General features: G+C 39.0%; 1 protein-coding gene across 2 annotated transcripts in view; it reads left to right on the forward strand.

The window, feature by feature from the left end:
* The window catches only part of TRAF3 (TNF receptor associated factor 3), a 90,632-nt gene that overhangs the window by 45,605 nt on the left and 21,906 nt on the right, over positions 1 to 23,121 (forward strand). Inside the window, exons 3-8 of one of the 2 annotated variants that reach the window (XM_019552542.1) lie at positions 4,475 to 4,734; positions 7,623 to 7,674; positions 10,265 to 10,369; positions 11,389 to 11,556; positions 18,704 to 18,784; positions 22,065 to 22,139. In XM_019552542.1, the coding sequence (XP_019408087.1) occupies positions 4,493 to 4,734; positions 7,623 to 7,674; positions 10,265 to 10,369; positions 11,389 to 11,556; positions 18,704 to 18,784; positions 22,065 to 22,139 (723 nt within the window). In that variant the 5' untranslated portion in view covers positions 4,475 to 4,492. The remainder of the gene's footprint in view (positions 1 to 4,474; positions 4,735 to 7,622; positions 7,675 to 10,264; positions 10,370 to 11,388; positions 11,557 to 18,703; positions 18,785 to 22,064; positions 22,140 to 23,121) is intronic. The other variant, XM_019552543.1, reaches the window with a different exon arrangement.

Genomic DNA, 23,121 nt, shown 5'->3' on the forward strand with positions numbered 1-23,121 from the left:
GCGTGGCTCTTCTCTGGACTCTCTCAATCTTCTCCACATCCTTTTTGAATTGTGGAGCCCAGAACTGGATGCAGTAAGCAAGTTCTTCCTGTTGAGCAAGAGACAGGATGCAAACTAGTGTCTAGCACCCATAGGAATCGTTAAGCCAAAAGATCATTCTCTTCTGTTCTATGGCAGGAACAAATGGATAGCTATTTCCTTTGCCAGATTTTGCGGAGGTGCAAACTGATTTTGCTCTTCTTTTTATAATTGATACTATAAAAGGTGATTGAACAATGAAACCTAAGATAACAGAGACAGTAGATGTATCTGGTTCTGGAGACTGCTCCTCTTTCCAAACTTTGCCCTGACTTGATTGATTCACGTTAAAAGGAAAGCCTGTTTCTCTATGACTTTTCATTCTGATGACTGTTTCCCAGAAAAGTGAAGTCAGACTAGCAGATCTTAATGATGTATGTGTCAAGAGATGTTTTCTTGAATAGGGAACATAGTCCTTCATTTGTTGGCATCTTGTCCTCTTTTTCAGCAGATCCACTGATTTGTACCAGAACTCAGGCATGCAGTTACTCTAATTGAAGAGCAATAACTTTAACTGAACGTGTAAGATGGCAAATGTAAATGAAAACTGAAATAACATTTAGTACGTGGCTGTTCTTGACTTGAGGAAGTGTGTGTTTCTTGCACTGTTTATTGTAACACTATAGTGGAGTAATAACTTACATGTTTAACTGTGCCTTAAAATCACATCTCTTTGGCAGTTTCAAATTCACTTATGGGGGTGAAACCCAGCTTCTGCTTTTGAAGTTGGCTGCAATGAAAAAAGGGTGCTGCAGACAACAATCTGTGGTGAAATGTAAGCAAAAACTTAATGCTTGGACCTTCAATAGAGTGGAAACTGAGCTCTCTTATACTGCCCAGATTTGTGTTCCTGCTTAGTAGTACACATAGACATCTCACACATACGTATGGAAATGGACTCCTCATGCATGCATTTGGTTGGCTTGTGCATGCAGTCTGAAGTATACTTATGCATGGAGTTCTGTGCCTTTTTTGAAATATGGCCTTTAAGCTATAAGAAAATACTTTGCCAGTGTTGTGTTTTTTCATTTTACTGTGTTGCTTTGTGAATGGTATCAAATGTTTGGTTTGTAAGAACAGCCTAGTTCAGGGTGTTTATAAAAGAGAATTCCTCACCCAATTGGCTACAGGATGCTGGTCTTGAGCTTTTCTTATATGACAAACTTTCTTTAAAACAAAACACCATAATCTTGCTGTGAGGAATGTTACGTAGTTGGCTATTATTTACCAGTATGTTTCTGGCTGTTTTCTGTGAGTAGATGTCCAATATATGTCATTTCAAAAAGTGGAGTCCTGTGGAGCCTTGTGTAGCTACATCAGTATGAAATTTCATTTGCCAGCTGACAATCCAGCCCCCTAGCAGTTTCATATCTCTATGAAACTCTCACCTGCTGCTCATTCTGTATTCAGTACTTGTTCTCAGTTGAATCTTGAGTATTATCTTTTCTTCCAATTGTGACTAATTGTTTAGCTCTTGGAGAAAGAAAAAGTACTATTAAGAGGTTTTGAAGCATTTTCAGGAAGTTTAATGTCTTTCCATTCCTGTGGGGCGACATTTTGTCCATTAAAATCTGGTCACTTTTATTTTATTTTTTTTGCAGTAAGATTCTTCTTTTAATATTTATGTCCAGTTAACGGAACTCTGATCTCCTGATTTCTAGTTGCTTTTTAGTATCTCCTTTTGTGGCTACTCTTTCCAAGCTCTTTCATTTTCTTTTATGGATGCATTTCATGATCTCCAAGATAGAGCTGCTTTTACTCTATTCCTTTCTTGTCACTCCTTTGTACTTCTCTTCTACGTTTGTAATCAAAGTGTCATCCCAACTTCCTTCTTATTCTTCCCTCCTCAAAATAACCAAGATCAATAGGTTCTGGTACTCTTCCTCTTCTACTTTGCCATGACCTGTAAGCTCCTTTGTTAGGTGCAGTGCTGAGATTTTTAGGTCAGGCCTTGTTGATCTATTTGTTTATCACAGAGCTGGTGTATATCTCCTCACTTTCTCCTCTCTCCTGTTTGCTGTCTCTTCAGATTATGGTCTTCAAAGGTGTAGTAGACCCTCTGATTGCTGAAGAACACTTCAGTAGAGCGCACTTTGAGGGCGGGGGGGGGGTGCATAAACACAAATCTGTCTGCTTCATTTTTTTTCCTTTCTGATTTTATGTAGAAACTTGTATTCGAATAGAAGTATGCTCTCATGGGCTAGGAACAGAAGTTGCATGCAAACCGGCTAAAGTAATCAGAAACTGGTTTAAACCTGTAGTGGAACAGAAGCTCAGTGCACATAAATCAGTTTTAAAATGGCTGAAACAGGTTTAAGATAAACCTGGTTGAAAGTAGTATCAGACTTGCATGATTTGGGTCAAACTGGTTTATGGAACTTCTGTCCCAGACCCCTTCCTAGTTCAAATTAAATCAAAGTTCCCCAGCATCCCAGTATGCTTTCTACCGCTGGGCTGGGCTGTTTGCTCCAGCAGAGAAGGGCTGGGGGGTGAGTGGGGAAAGGCAGAGACTGTCCCCCCCCCCCCCCCAAGCAAATCCTGTTAAGGGCCAGGGAGGGGGGTTAAACCCACTTTCCCCTGAGTAGAGCTGCCCTGTTGCTAAACTTACTGAAAGTTACTGCTGACTGTGACTGGACTACAAATCCCAGGGGCACCTGGAAGCAGGAAGAAGAAATGATGAGCAGCCCTGAAGAATCCTGTTGTTGTGACTCTGGACTGCAAATCCCAGAGATGTCTTGGGCAGCAGGAAGAGGAAGTGAACACACAGCCCATGCTGGCTTCATGCCAGAATGGCATGCTGTAGCACCCCCTGGCATCTGGCCTGAGCCACTGCAGGCATGTGGCTGGCTGCATTTCCTGAATCAAAAGTAAATGCATATCCAGTTCTTTCTCAATTTAATTTCTGCAGCTTAGACTAACCTGCAAAGACTAAACTGATTCAGCCTCAGGCTCTTTGACTGCCCATACCTAGCCATGATGCACAATCTCCTGCTGAATTCTACAGTGAAGAATGTATTGGTGGCTGCTGCTCCATAGTATTGCAATATAAATTGTGAGGTTGCAACTGTAAATACAAAAAAGGGCTTTGAGGAACCTTTTTGCTGTTTGGAGCAAAGAAGATTGGATTCACAAGAAGACGCTAATCCAGTGCAAGAAGCATACGCAACACAAAAGTAGATCATGGTTGCATTTATGTTTAGCGTGCTGCATCTGGGCTGGTGTGTATGCGACTCCTACTGTAGTCAGTGGACAAGTTGGTGTGTGAGAAGTGACTGCTAAAAGCAGGGGTTACCTGGTACATGTGTACCTCAAACTGCACTACTTCAAACACCAGTTATATTGAAGAAAGCTGCTGTGTGATACCTCTAGAGATTATTTTTGTAAATAAGTGGGTGTTTCCCTTTTGTGTATCTATTTGATTCTGTCCTCCAGCTATGTAGGCTCCCGGATTCACATACATGCTCCATTATGAACTCTTGTTTTTTCACGCAGTAGGGAAACTTATTTACAGCCTTTTTATTAATTGAACTTTGGGTATCCTTTCTTCTGTGACTCTGCCATATCTTTGTCCATTGACCTGAAAGTAGTGTCAAGTCACCCATAATAGGGACTACAGTTCGATCTTCAACTACATTAATTCTTTCCTAACCACCTGTCAGTTGTGCTAGATCCTGCTGAATTAACCTTGAGTCATGTTATGTGGATTTACCTTCCCCAGGGACTAGAGTTGATGCAACCTGATCTTTGAAACTTGGAAGGTGTTTAATAGATGGAAAAAGGTCACAATGATGGCAAAAAAGGCAGGCAGTGGAGAAGTTGTATGGCTTTCATACAAGCTGTACCACCTACAGTAGAGTTCTGCAGTCGTTATGTTCAACTTGCTATGGAGGGGATGGAGTGTTTAATAGGCTTAGGGGTATGACCATGGTTCTGCACATACTGTGACTCTTCTGTACCTAAGCTGCTGCATAACGGGTAGCAGCAAGCTGTATCCATTGCTTCTGGCCTAAACTAAGAGTAGTACCTGAGGGCCAGTTGTGCCAGTACCAGTACGCTTCATTGTAGATTGAGGAGGAATATGCATCTTTTATCACTTCCTTCCTCCAACTTTATTGTGGTCTCCACATTTAATTAAGGTTTTACTTACTGGATCAGAATGTTTACAGCTCCCTTGCAAAAAGAAAAGGAGTTTTACAGATTTATCCCATTTTAACATATTATGCAAATATATTAACACTGCATACATATTATGGTGGTGTGAATTTTTTATTTATGTTTGTAAATGCATCAAGGGAAACTAATTTAATATGTTTATAGAAAGAGCAAGATGTGTGTGAGTGTACACAGAGTAATTTTTAGAGCAGTTTCTCATGCTTTTTTCTTTTTCCTTTCACAGATTTTTCTCTCTTAGAGCATGGACACCGGTAAAAAACCTGAACCCCCTATATCAGTAGAGATGGTCCAACAAAGGGCAAATCCCGATCGTAGCCCTGCAGCATCGATTTACGTTCCAGAACAAGGTGGTTACAAAGAGAAATTTGTAAATGTAGTGGAGGAGAAGTACAAATGTGAAAAGTGTCGCCTCATTTTGTGCAATCCCAAACAGACTGAATGTGGACACAGATACTGTGAAACCTGCATGAATGCCTTGTTAAGGTGCGTGCTGCTTTTTACATTAATATGCTTGAAAGTTACTGAAAGGGAAAGTAGTACGAGTGAGTGCCTGTATTGCCATCTTGTGAAGCATGGAAAAGAATTTTTAAGATGGAGAGTATAGTGTGAGGGAGTGAGGTAACAGTGAATGCTGTTGATTTTATTTTTATTTGAACGTTATGAGAGATGCAACTGAGAGATGCTCCTGGTACTACCAACAACAATAGAAAGCCAAAAAAATTCCAGCTTTTTAAGAAATATCTGAGGAATGGTTTAAAGATACTTACTTGCCTCCCAGAGCTGATTGTATTTGGTATTAACGTCTAACTTTATCTGATGCAAAGAATATGAATTATCCTACTCAGAGTACTGTATAAATTTTGATCCTGACCAAAGTCTTGTGAGAGAAAGTAAGCAGTGATACCTATCTTTTATTGATGGGAATGCTTTACAGAAGGAAAAGGGCTTGCTGAGGGCAATCTACAATAGCAGTAAGGGAGCTGAGATTTGATTTTTGGGAGTCCTGAACCTTCTGTTTGTTTCCAGTGATGATTCTGACTGTTTCATTTTGGGAATACAGCATTAGTTTAGACATTGTAAATCACATGCTGCTGCATTTAATTGCATATAAATGATCATTTTCCCCCCTCTCCCTCTGATTTTAGTGCATCAGATTTAAAATAAATAAGAAACAGGGTTTTTCATTGTCTGTATATTTTTTGATAAGTGCAGCATGTGCTGTAAAATCTAGTATTTCTTTCCAAACGTGCATTCATCTGCTGTGGTTAATAACTTAGCATAGAAAGAATAGAAAGGCAAATATGCAGTATGCTTGGATGTGTACAGATGGAAGAAGCAAACCCTAAGCAATTGAAGCAGTAATGATTCTGGCATGGCAGAGATCTAGCTGGGCAAATTTCCTTTCCCGCTGTGAAATGTGCACATATGTGCCTATTACAATGCAGTTATAATATATATGCAATTTTATCTTTCCAATCAAATTTGTAAAAACCTCTTTTTTGGGATGGATAAACCAAACATTGGCTTTTTTTATGCATTAATTTTCTATTTAGAAAATTATTCTGTTGTTCTATTATTTATTCTCAGTGTGCCTTTTCCTGAAGGTGGTTGTTTAAGTGGTCATTGGAGACTTTATTAAAATTCAGGTTTACATCCTCTTTTGAAATATATGAATGAAATACGTGTCATGAAATGGGTATTAAAATGTAATTTAAAATGTTGATAGGCATTTCTCATCCAGTGCTCGTGTATTGCTAAGTACACATTGATTATGTGCTAGCAGCTTCTGCACTGTCAGGTTCATCTGAGGACAAGGCACTGCGAGTCGTTGTAGATAACTCAATGAAGATGTCTGCTCAGTATGCAGCAGCAGTTAAAAGAGCAAGTCGAATGTCTGAGAGCATTCGGTAAAAGCTAGAGAATGATGACATTGTATTAAACGGTATATGCCGTCCAGTAGAATACAGTATCCACAGTTGCTTGCCTCTTCTTAAGAAAAATATCAAAGAGGTTGGAAGTTGCGAGACAGTGAAGATGTTCAGCAGTATGTTGAGATTTACATACAATAAAGAATTTCAATGAGTAGCATTGGTCAGGAAGGGGATTTGATTGAAGTAAAAGGCTGTGAATGGCAGTGTGACAGTTGGGCCTTTGCGCTGACCCACACCGGTAGTAATGAGTCATTTTACAAAAATAATTGATGGCTCTTATCCAGTACTCTGCCTCCATGCAGCTCAGAGCACTTGACAGGGGCTGCTGGTGTCATTGGCCCCATCTTATAGACTAAGAAACTGCAGCACAGAAGGAGAAGAATTTGCTCATGGACAGCCAGGGGAAAGCGCTGCCCTAGAACCAGGGACTTTTGTGTTCAGTTCTTTATTTACTGGGCTACTACGCCTCCCCATTTACCCAAGAGATTACAATTCAAAGAGCAGACCTATATAGCACAACAGTTCATCTAAGGGAAGGAATAGAGATTGATCCACCAGAAAAGTTTTATGTGGAGAAGTGAGGGGCAAAGGATAATGAGGTGAATTTAGATTTCTTTAAAATAAATATTTAATGCTGTTAATAATGTTGTAGAATTCACTGTCTTAGGAGATTTAGTGAAATTACATCTGGGTTAGAAAAAGTGTTGGATAATTTAATAGATGCCAATAATAATTTTGCATGCTGAGAAGTAACCAGAATGCTATAGATCAGGCACCTGATGCAGAAATTAGGCATTTCTCCATATAAAGCATTGCAGAGTTGGCTAGAGACATTTTGACATGGGTTTTTTTTCCCCCCTTCCCTTTCCTCTGCAACACCAGATAAAGGGGATGAATGGTTTTAGCAAACATAGCTGTTCATATTTCTTCGTGTCTTCTGGTAGATGAAGATATCTAAAAGTTTCAGCTAATTTTATGAAGAAAAAAGAGTCTTAAATATTTTGCATTCAAGACTATCACAACTGAATATGTGAACACATAATATTCATGCATAATACTTTTTTTGAAAGATTAGAACCCATGACAAAGGGAGAGTCTGTTCAGTTTCATGCAGCTGAAAGTTAATTGATTGTTAACAGGTAAAAATTAAACTTCCACAGTACGTTAAACTTGAATTAAACTGTTTCCTCAATTCTGAAATTCTCTTGAAAAAATGGTTATTTTCTGAATGTTAGCCCATTTTGTTCCATTTCATTCTATACTAAGTTCACTGTAGTGAACTGTGTATATATACTTAATCAAAACTTTTTTTTAAGTATTTGAATCATTTTATTTGAGAAGAGGGCCTTTCATTTTTGCAAAGGACTCGAATCCTGCTATAATCTGGGAATTCAAAATAGGATAAATATAACCCATTCATTCATTTATTTATTTTTACAGTTCTTCTACTCCAAAATGTGCAGCGTGTCAAGAAAACATAGCTAAAGACAAGGTATTATTATTTAAAATTTGATGTGTGTCATATTCAGTATTTCGGAATAATTCATTTTAATTGAACTTTTTTCCCCCTTAAGCTTAGTCATTTTTATTGTTTGATTTATTGAAAGTTTTTTTTTTTTTTGGGAAGACAATTTTATTGTACAACTGTTCATCATACAGCATTGGGTGCCAACCTTTTTAGCAGGCAAGCCACAACTTAAGCTCCACACTTTTCCTGGGTGCCACTCCAATGCCCTTCCCCTACCTCAGGCATATGCAGTTATTTTGGCTGGAGGGCTGCTTAACAAGCTTTGGTGAGCTGTCAAGCTACAGCTGCCAGGAGCCTGTGCCTAGCTCCCCTGAGTCTGTACTGCCATCACCGCTGCCTCTGGGCTGCCCTACGGGGTAGCACTGAAAGTGCAGAGGAGCCGCAGGGCAGCCCTATGTGGGCTCCGGGCAGCTGCAGCAGGAAGAGCCTGGCAGCAGCGAGGGGAAGGGCTTGCTTTCCCCTAGTGCTGAGCAAGAACTCAGCACTGGGCAGGCCAGTCTGGAGTAGGTACAGGGCAGGCCAGGTTGGGGCTATGCGTGTAGGTCCCCACTGGTATCACAGGGCTGGGGTCAGCAGTGGCAGCAGCTGGAAGATGCTGCTGCTGCCTGGACTGTCTAGAAAGGCAATCTAGCTACTCCAGCCCCACTATGTGCTGAGGGGTGGCAGGATGTGCCATGGGCAGACGGTGCATGGGCTAGGCAGGATTAAGGGACCTATTGCAGGCTGGACAAAGCCCCTCCCAGCCAGATGGCGCAGGGTTCTGTTTTGCCAACCCCTAGCCCTACCTGATGCACTGCTCTGCTTTCAGTTTCCTGCCCTGTGCTCCTTGTCCCATATGCCAGTCTGCTTTTTGCCCTGTCTGCCACCATGCCCCCTGCACTCTCCATGACCTGCCACATACCACACAAAAACAGCTTTAAGTGGTGGGTGTAGCTTCCCTTTTAGGATTTCCTTGTCTGTCTGTCCTTTTCCACTTAACACAAACTCTTTTGTTGTGTCATGGTTGCCTTCTACAGCTGCTTCCCTCTCTGCAGGACCTGGAGATCCATTTTCCTTAGTTCCCAAGACAACTTCTATTATAAAAATCACAGCTTCTGCCTCTGAATTAAACAGTTCATTTTGGTACCTCATCCTTCCAGTGATGCACGTCTTATGGAAAGGGTTTGGAGGACCCCAAAATAAGTTATTTGGTCAAAAAGATCTTGAAATGATCTGTCTAACACTGAGGTCAATGTTTACCTTGTTTCTTGCCAGAATTAGTTTTACAGATTTTGGTTGGCTTCCCTGAAAGCTCTTTTCTTATTTGCAATCCTTCACTTCTGCAGTGACAATTTCTGTGGATTGTACCTGTTTTAGGTAGTCATGTAGGAAGAAATGAATCTCACCAGGAACAATTTCATACAGGATTTTGAAGTACAGGGCAGAGACTATGAGGCAAACTCTAGTCATTGGTATGACAGTGCAGGAAGAAAAGCACCAAAGTAATATACTCACAGAGAAAGCTCCATTTATGAGAGGATTTTACATGTACCGCAGAATCTATTTAAAGGAAACAAATGAAAATGCAGGGCTTTATACCTTGGTAAGAACTGCACTCAAGATCTGGAGCTGCATGGATCTTTCTGACTAATTTTGAATCTAATAGAGAGGTGGAAACTTGTAGTCAGGTGTAGCTTGCCAAAGTGACTGTCTGGTTACTCATTATACCTGCAAACTCCAAAGGACTTTGCATCATACCCCTCTGACTGCTTCACTGTAAAGCAACATCTACAGTGCTGTGGGACTTTAAAAGAAACTTGTGATTTTTCTTGCTGAAAAGGTTTTCTGTTGTTTTGTGGTTTGTTTGTTTTTTTTAAAAAACTAAGCAATTAAAAATCTAGTTATCTCTAATTTTATATGAAGACTAGCTTAAGATGTGTGAGGCATTTACTTTGAGCTTTTACTTGAAGATCTGGTGAATACATAAGTCTTTCATTCAGTCTCTTTCCACAGAATGTGAGTTAATCGTTGAAGTTTAGATAGGATGTTAAATGGTCAAAGGATCACCAGAATTGTGCACCTAATGACAGAAATATCGTCCCCTTCTGAATAGCTGACATTCTGCTCTTTTGTGTTTTATGGTGTCATTTCTGATGAGCTAGTTCTCTGTTTGTCATAGGCATTCCAGTTTGGTACAGGATCTCAGTTATCACTGGGACCAACAAGCAGAAAAGTCCTGTAAAATCCAAAGAGAGAGTGAAGGTGGTTTTCAGTTTTTTTTTTTTTTTTTTATATTCCAGAAAGACTTGAGAGAGGGACAAACCCAAGTGTTTCTCTTTCAGTGGGTTGCTTTAAATATGTTTCATGGCAGAAGTGTCTCCTTGCTGTGCATAATCAAGAAAGAAAGTTTGTTTTTCTGACTTACACATTCAATTGACTATTTTGCTTAAAGTCAGAATTTACCAGCATTAGTATTGTGGGGTTGTATGTCTTCCGCTTTTATATTTTTCTATGTTCTTAACAGTTTTAAATGTCTCTCTGGGGGAAAAAAAAAAAAGTGTTTTTCGATTTGCAGGTATTTAAGGATAATTGCTGTAGGAGGGAGCTTCTTGCCCTTCAGATATATTGCAGAAATGAAAACAAGGGCTGCAAAGAACAATTAACCCTGGGCCAGTTACTGGTAAGTAACGTGACATAATACACTTACTTTCAAGGTAGAGAATGAAAGAAAAATCAGAATTGAATCTAGGATTCAATTGCAATCTATTTACTTCCTGATTAAGTCATTGTTGTGAGGAAATTTGATTGGTTATAGGTATTACAGTGGAGTAGAATTTGTGATATTCTGCTTTTAATTGACATGTAAAGAATCAGTTTATGGTATCTACCCACTCAATAAAAGTTTCAGGCACTCCGGTCTATGTGAACATCAGACAACTTATCTAGGTGCCTAAAAGTTTTTGAACAGTTGTTCATAACGTTCAAACCTTGTAAGAGAGAATCTGAGCTGCCCATTTGAAGAATCTTTAATATGCCTTAATTTCCCAAATATCTCTAGGTAGTAAACATTTGTTTTGTGTTTTTTTTTAATTTACCATCCTGTTATCAGACACTTAAAATGCTTTTAAAAATTGCTTTTAAGAAGTTATTTTCGTATTTCATTATTGTAGGGTTTGAACTTCTGATACAAAAGTTCTTGAAAGTTTATTGTAAATTGTCAAGCTTCTGAAATCTCCAGATACCTAAGAAAACCTTTTAATCTTTGCTCTCTCAGGCATGAAGTACCAGAAATCTGAGAGTCAGAAGATATGTCTATGTGGCTGTCTGCTATATAATGTTAGATATAGCCAGGTTCATTTAGTACTGGCTGCACCTATGCAGATCTTCATGCTGACTAGTTTACGACAGTGAGGAGATAAATTAGCCCGTGGGGAAGTTTTAATCTGCTGCAGCTAGATTCCTGGTGTGTAGACTAGCTTGGGTACCTCTGCACTACCTTGCAGTTTGTTCTATAGACTTACCCTAATGTGAGAACATGCATCTCAGTAAATCTACTTCTGCGTAGTTATGCGTAGGTCTGAGGTATACTGGGATGTACATCCAAGGTTAATCTGGCTCTGAATTTGTTTAATGAGATGCAATAAGATATGATGAGAAGAAGCATAACATTTAACTCACTCAATTAATTTTATCTTACAGATGCATTTGAAAAATGACTGCCAGTTCGAAGAACTTTCGTGTCCTCGTGCTGATTGTAAAGAAAAAATACTGAGAAAAGACTTGCCAGACCACGTAGAAAAGACCTGTAAATATCGAGAGACAACATGTAAATACTGTAAAAGCCAAGTTGCAATGATTACATTACAGGTGCAGTGCTTTTTTTTTTCTATTCCTGAAACCAGTTATTGCATGTGATGTAGAATAACGACTAACTTTTTGCAGGCTTCTATTTTTGCAGGTATCAGAAATATCAGAGTAGTGGCCTTCCAATATTAATTAGACCAAATTTGCTTCTGCCTTTTTATTCAAGAGGGAAATTTACTGCTCGCTGTCAAAATAGACTTGCTGAGTAAGCTTTTACCTCTCATGGATTGAGTGGGAAATGTATTAATGTCAGAAATGCAAAGAATTATTGTTTTAAAAATATAGAATTTTCAGATCTTCCAGTGAAAAATCTGAATGCTGAACTTAAATATAAATGGAAAAAATGAATGCCAACATTTAAATTGGCACATTGCATAAAGTTACCATCTTACCAAAACATCCTTATGCTGGACTCGGTGTTTCTGAGGAAAAGTGTATTATCATTCATTTGTCTTTGGGATGGTCATAGCATTCCGAAACAGCTGTGTACCCTTCTGCATTCATGACAGAGAATTGTATACGCTGGTATGGGGGAAAAAGGGGGAAAATTAACATAGCATCAAAACCAACACTACCTATTATCTTTGCACATCATAGGTGACCCATTGGTTTTAGGTACTGACAGAGCATTATTATTTTTCACCTAATGATAAGATAACTGGTAAGCAGCATATTGTAAGTTGGATAAAACTATGGATTAGAAATGGGGGATTCAATTCTAGTTCCATATGGAAAAAAACATGGAATGTTTAGCTGTGGTTTATCTGAATCATCCCACATTGCATCACATGGTTTTGAAACCAGTCTCATATAATTTCTTGTTGTGTGTGGGGGTTTTTTTTGTTTTTTTTTAATCATACTTGTACAGTGTTTCTTTTTCTCTGACTTCCCAGATTTCTTGGAGTCTCTTGATCCGTATGTATATATGTGTGTGTGTGTGTGTGTGTGTGTATGTATGTATGTAGACGGAGATTCTCACATTTGTAAGACTAAGATTACATCCCAGTCCAAAGAGATTCTATATGTGCCTTTGTAGAGATACTAGAATCTGATATGCTGAGAGAGAATCCAGCACATTGGATCAGAATCGATTAATTGAGTCTGCTGGAGCACAGAAATGGATGTGCTCCAGCAGCCTTCTGTGTCACTTGTATCAGCGTCCCCGTACTGAAAAAATGGCAATGGGGTGCTTTGAAATAAAATGTGTTCAATGAGCTTTAGTTCAAAGCACCCTGTCACCATTTTTTCAGTGCAAGGCACTTTTAATTAGCATGGGTTGCTAATTAAAGCACCAAGCTCCGTGTCCCAGAGCACATGTGAAAATGCCCGTTGTGCTCAAACTGTGGGGGGAACACAATCTTCATCTCAGGATTCTGAAAGTTGCATGCAAGGTGACAGAGCAAGAATGTTTACATGGGTGATAGCAGAATAGCAAATGTGGTGCCTGCATTCGAAAGAAGGGAATAAGTCATCAGGGTGACTGTGGGCCTGTTAGTTTGGCAGTAGCCTTGATGACAAGCAGTGCCAGATTATAACATGCTGAGGCCCTAAACTATGCCCAGTTTAAGAGACCCCATATGATAAAAATAATCCATGAAAAATGTCCAGTTTTTTTCTTATTTAGAGACGCCTCATATTGTAAGGCCCTAAGCTGTAGCTTAAGTTAAATCTGGCACAGATGACAAGATTTTGGAACAGAATTTTGAAGGAAGGTATAGGCAAGCTTTGGAAGGTAAAAGAAAAATTAGATAAAATTTGGTATGAGTTTACCAAAGATAATTTGTGCTGGATCAAAACAGCCTCTTCCTTTAACAAGATAATCAACATTCAAGACAAAGAAAATGCAGTAGATCTAATCTATCTAAACTTCAGTACAGCACTATATGTGGAGCCACGTGTATTAGACAAGCTGGAGAAAATTGACTTTGCAGAAGAGTTGTTAGGGAAAGACCTGGTTAATGGGTAGAGGCTTTTTGCTGAAAGAGAAAATATCAGGCTGGACAGGGGTTACAACAGGAGCTTCTCAGAGGTTTCCTTGGGGCCAATATGTTTCCTTAATGACCTTGGAGCACAGAATAGGTATGAACTAATTTGTTATTGACACAAACTTGCTATTGATACAAAATTAGGAGGGGTCATCAGTACAGAGGAGGCAGAATATCCAGAGAGAGCTGGATGATCTTGAAAACTACAGGAACAGAAGTGGGATGAAGTTCAACTGTACAGCGTACAAAGTCATGCACTTAGACACTAATAGCAAGAATTTCTGCTATGAAACAATTGGAATTTCTGTTGGAAACAACTGGAAAAGAAAGACATGGTTTACTAATCAAACACAGGAAGACTCTGAGCCATAGGCGTGATGTGGCTCTGAAGAAAAGCAAATATGCATCAGGTGCAGTATTTCCACTAGACATGAGGCAGTGTCAGTGTCATCAGATAAGGCACTAGTGAGACTTTGTCTGGAATAGTGGGTACAATTCAGTTTGTTCCTGTTCAAGAAAAAGGAACTGAACTTACAGTGGAAGAAATGCAAAGAAGGGCTACTAAAATGATCAGGAAAATTGAGTGCCTGTTTTAGGAGAGTTTGATTTGCTTGACCAAGCAAAATAAACATATTAAAGGTTGAGCACCAGGGAAGAAAAATCATTGTTTAAGCAAAAAGGATAATACTGGCAGAAGAACAAATGAATAGACATTGGCCTTCAGTAAGGTCAATCTAAAAATTAGCAGAAAGTTACTAATATCAAGCAGTGAGGTTGCAAAGCAGCTTTTGAATTGGAAAACACTGGGTGGGGCTTAACTCAGTATTTAAAAACTTAAACGCTGATGGAGCTTGGTAAGCTATGAATTGCATTAAATGACCTGGTCACCTGTGATAACAAGGGAACGGGACTGGAAGCTTCTTCCCATTCTGTGTTCTTTATTCTACAGAATGAAAGGCTGTATAAGGGCTAAAGAGCAGCTGTAAGAGGTTCAGATGTAGCACGTGAGGTTATAGTCTCTAAGCAAATGTACTCAGTTTAGTAGGAGGGAAAGCAAAAAGTTTGAGTTCCGTCAGAAAGGGTTTTGTAATGAGTCACTTCAGCAAAAAATAAAGGAGAGAGCAACAGCCTGTGAAGACTTGCAGTAATGCCTGCTAATAGAAGTTAAGTAAATCAGAAACATTAGGTTTTCCTGCATTCAGAATATCAGTGAAAGAAGTTGTTCAGTCAGGATAGCTTCCTTCCAGTCGTGGTGATTTTGGATGTATCTAGGATCCTACAGTATTTGTTGTTAGAAGAGCTGAGAACAGTTGCTGATCAAATAGCTAATGCTTTTGTATCTACATTTTTTTTAAAAGCTGGAATGACTGTAATGGCTGAAATTACACAAATGCTGATGAAGAGACCTGATTGTATGCTATCAGTGGGAATTAAAGAGTCTGTAACTGGGCCACAAAACCAGATGAAAAGAGAGATTGTCTCTTTTGATTTGTACAATCCAGTTGCTTACATAGAGCTCAGATTCCTTTTTTGGCCTTTTGTAGTCATCAGTTTTTTCAGTGTGTGAATAAGCTGGGAAAGCTTTTCAGAGGCATGAACAGAAGATGGAGAGGGATGTGCAGATGTGTTACTAAATTGTACCAAGAAATAAGCCAAGGATATGCAAATAGAAATAAAAATAGTTGTATGGGTTCATGTCTTCATAGAGTGTTGCCTTACAAAGTAGGGAATCCCCTTTGCAGCAGACAGACTATTCAGTAATGTGGACTTGCATTTAAAGTTTTAAAAGAACATGGGTATTTTTAGCTTAGGCTATCCGACTAAGTAGGTTGTGGCCAATGAAAGCTTATGCCTCTCTGAAACAGTTAGTCTCTAAGGTGCCACCATGACCAACCTTCTGCCTCACTTCAAGCCAGCCTGGCTATCCACCTCTATTTGTCTACATTTGTGCAAAAAATTTACTTGAATTATGACAATTAAAGAATCAATTACACTATTATACCAAAAAATTGTAGATTATTCTGCAGAAGTGAGAGCAACCTCCTTGAAGAGTAGGTGGTCAGGGCCAAGGAGTGAGCCTTGCTGGTCAGTGTGGTAGATAGAAGCGTTCTGCTACTGGAATAGGGTCTAATCCAGTGTACAATGTCATTGGAAAAGCTCCTATTGATTTAATTGCAGATGAAGTAGACTTTGTACAAATAGCAGATCGCTCACCTTCTGAAGCAAGGGGGAGAATCGGAAAGAGAATTATTTCATTACTGTGAGCGAACTCTCAGCCCATCCCATCATCTTTCAGCCCTGTCTAGGCACTTTTTAAACTTAACAAGGTTTTGGACAGCATTTAAGTCTGGCACAGCCCCAGGCTATGACAACATCTCCCCTGAAGGATCTTGGCCCACGTGCTCGTTCTTGGTCAATTCTTTACAAGGGTCAAATGCGAGGGAAAGCTGTCAAAGATCTGGCTCACGTCAAGAGTCATTGGCCTCCCAAACCAGGAAAAGTTCTAAGCCAGGTGTCAAGCTACAGCCCAATATCACTGCTGTCAGTCTGCTTTAAAGTTCTGGACTGCCTGATTTTTACAGTGCATACTCCCAGAGGGAGAGGACATCCTGGGTATCAATCAAGCGGGCTTCCAACAAGGTTGAAGTATGTGTGACCAAGTACTTGCTCTAACAACATTTATTGAAAACACTTTTCAAAGGGCCCTCAAGACGGGCATTGTTTTCCTTGACTCTGCAGCAGGATACGATACCGGCACACTGGTCTGCTCAAAAAAATAGTAAGAATCCTACCTGTCCTACCTGCACGGTTGACTGACATTGTTGAACTGCTCTTTTACAATAGATGGTTCAGGGTGGACATGGGTGAGAAGACATGCACTTGGAGAAGACAGACTAAGAGACTGCCTCAGGGATTTGGGCTTGCTCCAACCTTGTACAACATCTGCACCAGTAACCTGCCACAAACCCGGTCACAGAAATTCATCTATATTCATGGCATCTGCTGTGAATTCCAGGCTCAGACTTTCTCTGAGCTAGAACACAGTCTGAAAAGTGATGTTGCAAAGCTGGCTGACTATGACAAGATTTGGTGCTTCCAGCCAAGCATCAGTAAGACAGTTTCCAGCCTTTTCCACCTACATAGTGCCAGTGCTGCCTCAGAGCTGAGCATCTACTTGAATGGTCAGAGGCTGTTGCATTTTAACTCTCATTGCTGTCTTTTTTCAAGCGTTTATGGTACCTCAATGTTCAGTCTAGCATCATGCCTAGGATAGATGGGTTATGCTTTGTGCCTCAATCTCCTTAAACTGGCTGAGTCACCTTGGGGTGCACCTAAGGATGTCAGCTCTTGCAATCTTGTACTCTGCTGCAGAGTACTGCGTACCAGTCTGGGACAAGTCATCACACACCAAACTTGTTGACGTGCAGCTACATTTGATGATGTGTATCATCCTGAACCCTTCAACTGACCCCTCTAACATGGCTCGCAGTCCTGAGCAACATTGTTCCACCTCATATCTGATGGGAAGTTGCAGCTAGCAAACTACTGGAGAAGATCTGTGCTAATCTAAGTCTGCTTCTGCACAACAATCTTTTAAATCCACCCGCTGCACATCTACCATCATGACACCCAGCATGGTCTAAACTGCCGCACCAGGACTGCATAGCAGACCCTCTGGTGTGAGGGATGGAGGTCAATATTATCAGCAAACATTCCTTATCACAGATCCTACAGTCTGTCCACCTGCCTTCATCTGCCACTCCATCAGTGGGCCTTGCTGAATAAGTTCTGGACAGAGCAAGGTCTGTGTGTGGCCAGCCCCCGCCACTGGGGTCTTCACAACAATCCAGACCGTAGCTGTGGAAAAACGCACACCATGTCTCATGGTTATTGACTGTCTGCTTACTAAGTTCAGTGGAGGTCTCCAGGAACTGTACATAGCTGTTGAGGATGCTATCACATGGCTCAGCAATTATGCACACACTGACCAACTGGGGAATGGCTGGACCCCAGTGCATCACCTTCCAAATGAGTCCCCTAGCTACCAGGCTAGACAGTCCTCTCTCCCTTGCTCTCTCGGTGAATCCTACTGTTTTATACAGAGTGAAACTGTCACCTGGAGGACCTGAGAGAGTGCCACCACAGAACACCTGTAGTGTGGTGTCTGGAAAGCTCACAGGAGAGGTCTCGGTGATATATGTACTCACTTATTCAGAGAAGGGATTTTAACCAAGGTCTCTCATATTCTGGGTAAGTGGCCTGACAATTGAGTTTTGTGTTTAAGGGAGACACTATTTCCCTATCCTTCTCTGGCAGTTTTATGAATAAATGTAGTCCTTTATTTCCTTCACTTTCTGTAAGTGCTCAAAATTGAACATTTTGCTTTGAGTTGAATGGTGTATTTGACATGCAATGAAAAGTTTCAGGTTTTTGTTGTGGTGGGAAGAATGGAAAAGAAAAAATTTAAAATTTAAACTCAGTTCAGTTTGAACAGAAGTGTTTCCCATTTATTTTTCTCGTGAATGCTTAGCTGAAAAATCAGTTGTTAGCTCAAATAATGTAAAAATGCATGGCAGTTTGATACAATTAAAGCTCCTCTTGCAGTAGCGTGATATAGAGTGCAAAAATTCAGTACCCAAAGTCTGAGGAGAATTAAAAGAGAGAATGCATGTACTGTATGTGGGAACGCAGGTTTCTTTGATTATCAGCAGCATAAATGCCTGTATAGCTTTCCTGTATACCCTGTACTGATAATGGAAAAAATGCTGTCTTGGATCGTTCTACTCACTCTTAATGATGTGCATCCTCTTGAATGATTCATGGGGATAAGTCTTTTATTTTATGATGATGTTTTCTTGTTATAAGTAAGAACATGATACAACTTGAGGCAAACTGATTTTCCTGCACAGGAAAGCACAATAGATTCCTTATTTTCTGAAACACAAACAATTGAGAAATACTTATCCAGTGAAAGCATGACTTTTATGTTCAACTCTTTCCAAATACTGCAGAAACAAAGTTTCATTATTTACTGTTTGTTATATATGTAATTTATTTTTTAATTGTAGCATGGCTGGATACCTTTTTTAGGCAGGTAAGTCTTCTCATCAAAGAATGGCTTATTTCACATGTGGATAGCTAATTGCAGTTTTTTGTCTCTTTAGAAACATGAAGATACAGACTGCCCATGTGTCATGGTTTCATGTCCTCATAAATGTAGTGTTAAGACACTCATGAGGAGCGAGGTAAGAAGTCATGCCTAGAACCTCACTAAAAAATTCAATAGCAGTCTATTTAATAGTGTTCAGTGTTGAGCTTTGTTATTAATAAGATCTTGCAAGAATTTTGCCAGAAGCCATTTCCTTATTAATATGTGAGATCTAAAGAAAAGCTTTTTCTCCCACACAGTTGTGTGATTACTCCTTCAGTAGTTTTAATGATTTCTTGGAAAATTATCTTGCAGAAATTAATTTCCTAATTTTCTATGTTTATTACACATGGCTTGTGAATGATTATCTTATCTTCCCTGCTTTCACTCTTCATAAAAATGGAGTTCTGTGCATTTTTTGAGGACAGTAGAGCAGTCTGTTGGGATAATGTTAGGTCATGAGTATTTTTGTCAGTATTCAATGAAGAAGTGTCAGTATAAATGAAGAAATCTCAAACAGTAGTAGCATATATTAACACTGGAGCTGACAAAGGGAGTAGAGAATTTGTTAAAAGAATAGTTGTCATGTAGACCCAGACCATGAAAAATATTTAAAATAAGGCTGCTAAACTTGGAAAGAAGGGAGAGATGCTGTCCGATATTCAGATACCACGCAAGTGTTGGACCTTTTGGCAGTATTTTACATAAACAATAACTAAGCCAATACACAATGGTGAATAGTATGTAGAAGGCTGTTCAAATTATAATGAACTTGATAGGCCTTTATTATAAATTGCAAAAAGAAAATATGTATGCAGTAGATAATTAACTTATGAAATGTACTGCCACAGGATAAATACTAAGTATATAACTTAAATGTTGGATCCTTTTTATAAATAGTATTATCTTGTGTATTTCATATTACTGGGATAAAATTTCAAAAGCTATCAATCTCCATGTTTCAGTTGATGGTAACTGTTTACCCCAAAACAAAGAAGAAACTTGCTCCTAGTATTGCTTGTGGTATAGAAAGTTGTAACCTTTCCTTGAAACCTCCAGAGTTGATTGCTTTCAGAGAACGAATGGCTGGGCCATTGGTCTTTTCCAGTGTGGCATCACCCTGTGATCAGGTGTGATGAGGTACTAAAATGGATTTAACTTGTGTAAAAGCTTCAGTTAGTACTTTGAGCAGATAGATTTCTTTTGTACCATGCGGTCTCTGTGTGAATATTCCTGTGTTTTATATGAACCTGAACAACAGCTGCACATGTGCATATTCTTCCTTAACAAAAAAACAGTTAGTCTTATGTCCTCTGAGATGGAGGAGAGCATATTTGTCCCCAGCACTTGTTTCTGCTTTTAGATTCATTACTTTGAAGCATCTGAGTGAACTTTCCTTTTTCATAGGTAATCCATTAGATTTTCTGGGTTAGACTCTCTTCTTCATGTATGCACAAATCCTTTTAATATTATGGTATGATTTATAATTGATACTGCCCAAAGTGTGCTAGGCACCTTCCAACCATAGAAGGTCATCTCTACCCTAAGGAACATGTAGTCTAAAAAGTACAAGAAGCATTGCACATAATAATATACATTGTCCTTCTGTAATTGAAACATAGGTACTGTCGATAATGACATACAGAAAAGCCAGCCTTGGGGGCCCATCCTGCCAACACTGACTACTGAGATTAGCCCCTGATCCCTGTAAGAGCAGTACTTCTTCATGTTCCCAAGTCCTGACTTCAGTGCCACTCTGAGTAGGGATGGACCATAAGTACATCCTTTACTTAGCCCTTACTTTTTGGTTGTTCTCTCCATTAAAGACAATAGCTCAACTTACATTAGTAAGCATTGAACTTAATAGTAAGTGTTGGCAGAATTGAGTTCTGAAATTGTTGGTAGAGTTGGTACTTAACCAACCACCATCTTGCCCTGCATCATCATCTTGTTATTTGTTTGTTTAATTTTGCTTCTAATGTTGTGGAAATTATAATTGAAGCATAATTGCATGATTAGGGACAGCCATTATAATATGACATAGGAAAATGCCTGCCTAACAGTTTGAGGAAAATTCTATAGTATAGAAATGAAGAAAATGCAATATCTTATTGTAGGAGAACAACAGCTCTTAATATGTGGAAATTGTGACTGTTTAGCATTGAGAAGGTGGAAGGATTAGTGCCCTAGTGAAGCCCTCCTATGATACATGTACTGTTCCTGACTTGCTGCTGTTTGTATTTTTTTCAAATGACATGTTCCTGCTGAGATAAAACAAAGTAGGTATATATCAGAAGTAGATGATTTTAATCACCTCAACATTAAACTTAGAAAATCCTGTGTTTCGTTAGAGCCTTCGATTCCATTGTTGCCCGTTTTGTAGAGATGGATGAATTGAGGACCTTGGGGCTTCTTTTGCTTGGGGGAGTGTCTTTTAAATGACACATTAAATATTTTTAACTTGATATGAGTATGTATTTGTCAGCTGAAGGTCGGCCCCTAGGTCCTGCCTGCTCTGTGTGAAAATAGACTAAGGTACTTTTCAGAAGAAATGAGGCTTGTCGTCATGTCCTTTCCAAGAACGTCCCTTCACTCCAGTTCTTAAGCAGTTTGCATCTTGCTCCTACTCTTTATACCAAAGATGGCTGAATGTCAGTAGGGCTGTGTGTATATACTTCTGTGGCTTTTTTTTTAGAGAGACACTCCTGTGGTCATCATAATCCAGAATATTGGAGAAAACATACATCTCAATCTGTACAAAATGCAGGCATTTTACTACTTAAACATTTAATTGTGCGCTGCATAATAAATGTGACTCAACTGCACCCTATTATAAACTATTTGTCTGTTTCACTCACTATTTGTGTATAGTCTTGGTTGTGTAGTTTAATTTTAAATTTTGGCATTGAGAATTGCATGCTGTGTTTTGAACGATCTGTTCCCAACGAAATGAGAGTCAGAAAAGATGTATGTTACTACAGTGAAACTGGTCTTGAGTGACCACCCAGGGGACCAGCGAAAATAATTGCCCACGGAAAAAATAGCTTTTAATTAAAGTCAGCTGAAAACGTACAGTGACACTTAAGTTTCTTCTAAGTGTTTTGTCCCCAGTTAGACTGCTTATTGAAATGGTCTTTATTGGAAGTTTCACTGTATATTAAATGTGTCATTCTGTATATTGTACTGGCATGTGTGTGTGGTTACATGTGTGTATATACAGTATATGGACTCTGGGTCAGATTGTAGAAAATATACACGCATATTGTATGTTCTACAAATTGCACAGATAATAGAAATTCGATAATATGTGCTCTTTATGTTTTGAGCATTATCATGCAAACGTTTTTGCCAAAACTCATATTTTTTTCCTATTGCAGTTGAATGCACATTTGTCAGAATGTATTAATGCCCCAAGTACCTGTAGTTTTAAGCGTTATGGCTGCACTTTTCAGGTCAGTATATAACAATTATGGTTCCCAGTTGATGAAAGTCTGCAATAAATAAAACTTAAATAAACTTTGACTTGAAAGTTTTTGACTTTTCTAGTCTTGGTTAAGAAACATTCATCTAGTTGCATGAGTGATTATGCAGCAGGTGTTCATTTTTGCATTTATTAAATATAATATTAAAAAAACACCCCCTAGCAGTGTTTGGGGATGTCAGTTGGCCAGATACATCTCTGTGAAATCTGAATATATTATGTCAAGAACTTTAACTTGTTCTTAGAAATAAAAGAAAATGTCACTTTTTGCTCTCCAAAATGGTAGACTAGTAATGTCAGTAGTGTCTATGAAAGTATTCATTTATGTTCCTGAATGAAACTTGTTTATACTTTCTCATGTCTGTGTATCTATCATATGATTTAAAAATAGGCTGGCCCATTTTAAATGTGTATTTTATGTGCATTCGGATACATGTGTGTGCAGAGAGGTGTAGAGTCAAACTACAGTGCCACATTCAATAGAAGAATAGCTATTTAAATCTGAAAGGTCACCCCAGCACTAAAAAAAATCCCTTGAGGATAGTTTTAATGGTATTATTGCTGTATTTTGCACTATTATATTTTTCTTACTGAGACTGTCAATGTATTTTTGACAGCTTTCCAGTAAAGGGGTATCTTGGAGAATTAAAAAAACTGCTGACAGGAAAAAAGGGAGTTACATCAAATAAAACATCATAGATCCGTAAATCCATGATGACCTAAGAGATCAGGTTTATAAGAAACAACACTTTTAAATAAACTTTTCCCCCCTGGAGTTTTGGGGCCTGATCTTCTTAACCCAGAAATCAGAAGTCTTTCCGGTTGTCCCTAAGTGACCTAGACAAGGCCCTTAATGTTCTGCCCATAAAAATAAGGAAAGCATTCAACAGTTTAAACCAAAAAAACAATTTTGCTCTTACGTGTAAAGTAATCAATGATCTAGCACTGCCCAT

The sequence above is a fragment of the Crocodylus porosus genome, unplaced genomic scaffold (assembly GCF_001723895.1).
Source record: "Crocodylus porosus isolate Cpor-Errol unplaced genomic scaffold, CroPor_comp1, whole genome shotgun sequence".
In the NCBI taxonomy this organism is placed as follows: domain Eukaryota; kingdom Metazoa; phylum Chordata; order Crocodylia; family Crocodylidae; genus Crocodylus; species Crocodylus porosus.